We start from the raw sequence: 6000 nt of genomic DNA, 5'->3' as shown, positions 1-6000 counted from the left end.
CCTGCTGTCTCCATACCAAGGTGAAAAATTTGTTGGAAAATGCCAAAGCCCAGGAAACTAGGAATGAAACATGAAATCAGGAACAAACTATAATACAAACCCTGAACTTATAGGATGTACTCCTCCTCAGGTTTCTTAAAGTGCATGAGAGCTCATCTCCATTGTACTGGGGCTGGAATCCATAGCCCTGGGAAAGGGAGAAAATAAGGATGAAGACAATCACTGATTTTTAAGATAAAACAAAACCCAGAGTGGGTCAATCCCATTTTTTTTAGCTTGAACTTCACTTCTGTGCCATGAATTGCACACAATACTTTATCTCTGCCATGAATTCCATGCAATATTTGATCTCTGTGGCATGAATCCCATGCAATACTTTGTGGCATGAATTCCATGCAATGTTTTCTCTCTCTGCCATGAATCCCATGCAATACTTCATGTCTGTCATGAATTCCATGCAATACTTGCCGACCATTTATCGGAAGGTAAAAAAAAAGTTCATTTTTATTTCAGCACTACAAAGTTTCCACACTAAGCCCAGCACTTACAGAGCCTTCTTCCTCCATGTCCAGGCTGTAGGTGAGGGAGTCATCCGAGGCCACTCCTGCAGGAGGGCTCCATGCCAGGGCCATCCAGGTCACCCCCGCTTCCAGCAGCGTGGGCGTTGCCGACCATTTATCGGAAGGTAAAAAAAAAGTTCATTTTTATTTCAGCACTACAAAGTTTCCACACTAAGCCCAGCACTTACAGAGCCTTCTTCCTCCATGTCCAGGCTGTAGGTGAGGGAGTCATCCGAGGCCACTCCTGCAGGAGGGCTCCATGCCAGGGCCATCCAGGTCACCCCCGCTTCCAGCAGCGTGGGCGGCGCCGGGGCTGGCGGCCCCCCCCCGGCCGTGCCGAACGTCACCGTCTCACTGAACCCACTGGGGAGGAGATTTGGAACAAGGGTGAGCAGCAGCTGATGTAATCCAGGGGGAAACGCATCAGTTGGTACCCCCTGGGCTCCTGGTTACCTCATTCCAATGTCGTTTTTAGCAGCCAGTCTCAGGGAGTATCTGGTGGAGGGAGTGAGCCTGGTGAGCTTGTACTGCTTCAGGTGCCCGTAGTAACACTCCTTGAAGGGGCCATTCTTCCCCTGGAAAAAAGGGGGATCCACAGTCACTCCCTGATCCCTGCCAAGGTCACCCTCTTCACTCTACATCTTCCTAAATCCCAGAATCTCAGACTGGTTTGGGTTGGGAGGGACCTCACAGCTTATCTTGTTCCATGGGCAGGGACATCTCCCAGGAGAAATGTAATCTCACTCATTTAACAGTAATTCAAAAAGAAATTACTGGGCCTTGGAAATACCAAATCTAATGTATCATAGTTATCCTGAGTCTGCTGATGGTCACCCCAAGCAGTCTTGCTCATAAACCGCATTTGGATTGAGATATCTGATTACTTTTGGTACTGTAGATCTGATCAAATGGTGATAAGAACATTGCAGCTGAAAACAGAACACATTTTGGAAGAAAACACATTTATCCCTTTGTAATACATCTCAGCAAGATGCTCAAGAGCTAAGGGAGATTCATGACACTTCCCAAAGATGCCAAATGCTCATCCATTTATAGAGAACACAGGAATTAATGATGCTCTGGATGACAAATGAGGCAGTTTTACACTGTCCCCTCACACTGATCCATTTGTCCCTTTAAAATTGTTTGGAGAGTTGCACCAAAATAGCTGCTGTACCTAAGCAAAGAGTATTTTTAAGTATAATTGCTCCACAGATGTCATTATGACTTTTTTTTTTGTACTAGAAAAGCTCTTACCTCATCCCATTCTAAAAGAAAATTAGTTATTTTGGAACCATTGTCATTTGAGGACTGAAAAGAAAGAAACAATGAAAAAAAGAGTTAAAATCAAGTGGTTGTACTTTTATAAATATTTTTACACATTGAATATTATAAACTCCAACTGCCTTTTAAAACAAGGCTGCTGTGCTACTTCTTTTAGTTCTGATTAGAATATGAATTTTTGAATGGTTTTATTCTATAAAGAAAGCAAATTATATTCTTAGAGCTCTTTTCTTGTGCCTTGCACTGTGTGCTCACCACCTGCCTGAGCAATCTAAGGGTTAACACAAACAACACTTGACACATGAAATGGGAACTTGTTCATTTTCTAACGACAGATTATACAAATAATTTCACTGAAGTCATTTAGCTGGAACCATTTTTCAGCATAATCATAAGAAAAATATGAAAACCCAAGAAAACACAGATAAAAGTCTCCACGGATAGTGGTTACAATCAGAAGTCAAATTAAAAATGAAAATCTATAAAACCAACCAAACAAATATAGTCTGAATGGGTCAGAATAACTAAAAGAACATTAAGCCATATCTATTTATCATCCAGGATCTCAGGCAAAGATATAAATGCTCTGTTTTCTCCTCTCTGCCAGTTCAGAAGAGCCTTGCTACCAACTCTGTCACACTAAAGCTGCAGGCAAGAAACTCAGCAAACATTGAAAGGAAGAGGAAGGAAATAATAATTTCATTATCAATCTTCACTGGGCAACTTAAAAGGCAACGCCTACAGTACACATTAAATTACTGACCAAGCTGATTTAAATACACTGCACAGGAATCCAGCAGATTCACTCAGCCCCAGGTTTGGTTCTTACCTTCCACTGCAAGCTCAGGCTGTTTTTGGTTCTGTTAATCAGTTTAGGGGCAGCTGGACAGTCTGGCTCACAGCTCTCTGTAGTGAAGCTCACCAGTTCTGAAATGGTTTCTTTGATGGAACTGCTGGTTGCTGAAACTCTAAACAAAGGGTAATTAATGATGTGGTTGTTGCACTGGCACCTGGAAATTTAAGGGAAGAGCTGGCAGCTTCAGGAATTTAATCCCAAGCAGTGGCTCACGGTGTGTGCACACAGCAGTGCTGGGGTCACAGAGGTTCACCTGCTGACTCCAAACCCCCATTTCTCATCCTTCATTTACTCTGCCATTACCCTCTGTCACAGGGAGATATTTTAGTGCTGAGATACATGTGGGATACAGGATGAAAACTATGGCAGGTGTTCCCAAATGGTAACAGGATACCTGACTGGACATGAGCCTTTTGCTAAAAACACCTTAAAATTCAAATACAGCCAACACTTGTGCAGGAGCATGGGCACTAGAACAGGCTAAATCATAAAATCCCATTGTTTCAGAGTAATTGTTTCATGTCTGCAGCAGTCCTGCCCCTTTCTCTGGAAAACACAACACACTGTGCAGGTGGAGCTGTGCCCAGCATTTCCCACACTCAGAACTCTTCCACAGCTTCAGAGCAGGCTCCAGGGAATCTTTACTCTCATCTGCTCCAGTGCCCCAGCCCTGTGTGACTCTTCCCACTGTTCCCCTGGTTTGCTTCACCAGCTGCTCTCTCCCTGGCCAGCCCAACACCTCCAGTCAGGATCATTTACTCCTGATCATCCCATCCCACTTCCCATTCCAGCCCATTCCCACTTCCATGCTTGCGCTGCTGCAGTTCAGACAAGCAACTTTGTAAACCAAGCTGACAAGTCAGACTTTCAGACCCAAATTCAAGGCTAAATTATTTCATTTACCACTGACTTCAGCCTACGACAATCTACAGAGTGTTGTTCTAGAAAAATGTTTGTAATTGAGAAATCTGAGAAGACAGAGAAGGTGGCAGGGAAGAAAATGAGGTGGTATTTTAATGAAATTAGAAGATAAATGGGAATTTAGATAGCAAACCCGGTGTCCACAGCATGGTGTGTTTTCAGAGAATTCTTTAACTGCTTGTGTCACACCTTTTCCATGAAGCCACAATAACCCTGTCATTCCCATATCCCCCAAAGCATTATTTCCTCCCCAGCAGCATACCTGGCATGATAATCAGTGGCTGGTCTGAGATCAGGAAGTGTAATTGTTAATTCCTCCCCACTGTGAAAAGGCAAAAACAAATAGAAAGCAGAGTTACAGCTCTTCCTCAAACCTCAGGGCTCAAAGCTCATTGAAAAGCAAAACCACGTAGTGCACATTTAAGTTTCCCACTGTCCACGTAACTCTTTAGTGACATTACTTAAAATTTATTTCATGTGAAGTAGGAAGGTCTGCAAGTCAACAAACAGCTCCTGATAGAGAGATTGCTGATTGGTTAATGGTTTAAACATTGTGCTTAAAGGAAGAAACTAAACTTACACATAGACAGATTTAAATTTTCCATTTTTACCACTGTTGGATATTGCTACTTCAAATGTAAATGCTGCTGGACTATGACTATGGCTCTCTCCATTCTGTGAACTAACTGGGAGATTCCAGGACAGAACGGCTGATCTTGCTTGTATATCAGAAACCTATTAAAAGCATAAATAATGCAAGTAAGTTTGCTTTCTGCAAGAAAAGGTTAATTAGTCAATAACATGGTGTCGCTAATTGGCCTAGGAAGCTCCTCACTGGAGGAATTCTTTACCTTTGGAGTGGGAATATAGAGGCATTCTTTGGATTGCAATGATTTCCTCTTTTCATTACTAAAAGGCTTTCCCTTCCAACACCAAACCAACACCACACTGGGGCAGGAAGAGAAAATTCCTGTATCAACGTTTCCATCACTCATTTGGAGCAAATGTTCAGCTGGGGAGTCTTGGGCAGGACCCCAGATCAGATTCAGGCACAGACACCTCATTTTCTGACAACTCCCTCACACAATATTCAACCACTGATCCAAAGGACAGCAAAGTGTTCTGTTTTCAAGACTCAAAATCTTGTCTGACTTTTTTTGCTGCTTAATTCCCACACTCCAAATTTTCTCTGCCCAAGGGAACACAGCCCTGTGGTAGCTTTAAGTACAGATGTCAGAAGCAGCAAGGAAAAAGTACTAAAGGACCAAAAAAACCCCTCAAAAGCTGGTGTAAAGGAACACAACCCGTTTGCTGTGTGGATAATGCAGAGAAGAGCTCATTACACATGCTCAAGATCAAACACAGACATTTAAATTACCCTCATCAGACTCCACCTTCCTAAGTAAGTCCCTAAATACTCAAATACTGCTCCAGTTTCTCAAAATAACATAAAAAGAGGATCTATTTGTGTAAATTTTATCCTCAATATTCCTAAATCCTCTCTGCTGAGTAAAGGATGGTTCCAAGAGTGGACAAACTTCCAAGAGTTTAGCAGGCCCCTGGCTTGCAACGTAAAGCCCTCACATACTCTGGAAAACTGCAACAGTGGAATATTCTGGGATTACAGCCTGGCAAACTGAGGAACAGTGAATTTCCATAAACTCTGACAACTAAACTGTATTCATCTTCTCTATTAAAAAAATAAACCATTAAGAACCAAGAAAAAGGGATTGATAAAACACAAGTTATTTTATAGGAAGCATAGGCCCAGGAAATAATGGGATTTTAGGGATAATACTTACGACTGGCTTGCCAATGCTCAAGTGAGTATCACATTTCTTGGATTCTGTGTCAGATTCTGCAATTCAAACACAAACCAGATTATCCCAAAGCCTGAGAGCAACCCAGGCTGTTACCAAAAGGCCACCACGAGATGGAGTTGGCCTCATTAGGACTTGAACAATGGCTCTTATTGTGCAAAGTTAATTTCCCCTGTTTGTTTTGGCTGCGTGAGGGGCAGAAACACCAACTATCCAAAAGCAACAGTGTTACAAAAACCCTTTTAGTACATCCTGCACAAAGGGGATCTTTTCCTAATGGGCAGAAATAGGTTTTCTTTGACAACACAGAAACATTCCTCCAAAAATGAAAGGTGTTAAAAAAACGACAATATGATCTTATCTCCGTCTTATGTATTTTCCTGGAATTTCTATGGCAAAACATTCCCAGTTTGGAAGAAGCCTGACACTGTCTCAAACCAAAGCAAAGACAATGACACTGCACGAGGTTTTTAGTAACCATGAGGTATTAAAAAGCTGGAATTAGAATTAATTAAACTGCAGCCTCTACAACTGCTCAAATTTTCCTATTTCTTGAAGG

General features: G+C 42.1%; 1 protein-coding gene across 1 annotated transcript in view; it reads right to left on the bottom strand.

Moving 5' to 3' along the window:
• The window catches only part of LOC103623246 (fibronectin type-III domain-containing protein 3a-like), a 37668-nt gene that overhangs the window by 9451 nt on the left and 22217 nt on the right, over positions 1-6000 (bottom strand). Inside the window, 8 exon segments of the mRNA XM_017741774.1 lie at positions 101-187; positions 749-923; positions 1014-1135; positions 1818-1871; positions 2674-2812; positions 3884-3943; positions 4202-4356; positions 5424-5479. Coding sequence (XP_017597263.1) covers positions 101-187; positions 749-923; positions 1014-1135; positions 1818-1871; positions 2674-2812; positions 3884-3943; positions 4202-4356; positions 5424-5479 — 848 coding nt within the window.

Source organism: Corvus brachyrhynchos, unplaced genomic scaffold (assembly GCF_000691975.1).
Source record: "Corvus brachyrhynchos isolate BGI_N302 unplaced genomic scaffold, ASM69197v1 scaffold220, whole genome shotgun sequence".
Lineage (NCBI taxonomy): Eukaryota > Metazoa > Chordata > Aves > Passeriformes > Corvidae > Corvus > Corvus brachyrhynchos.
This window is presented reverse-complemented; position numbering and strand designations above follow the sequence as displayed.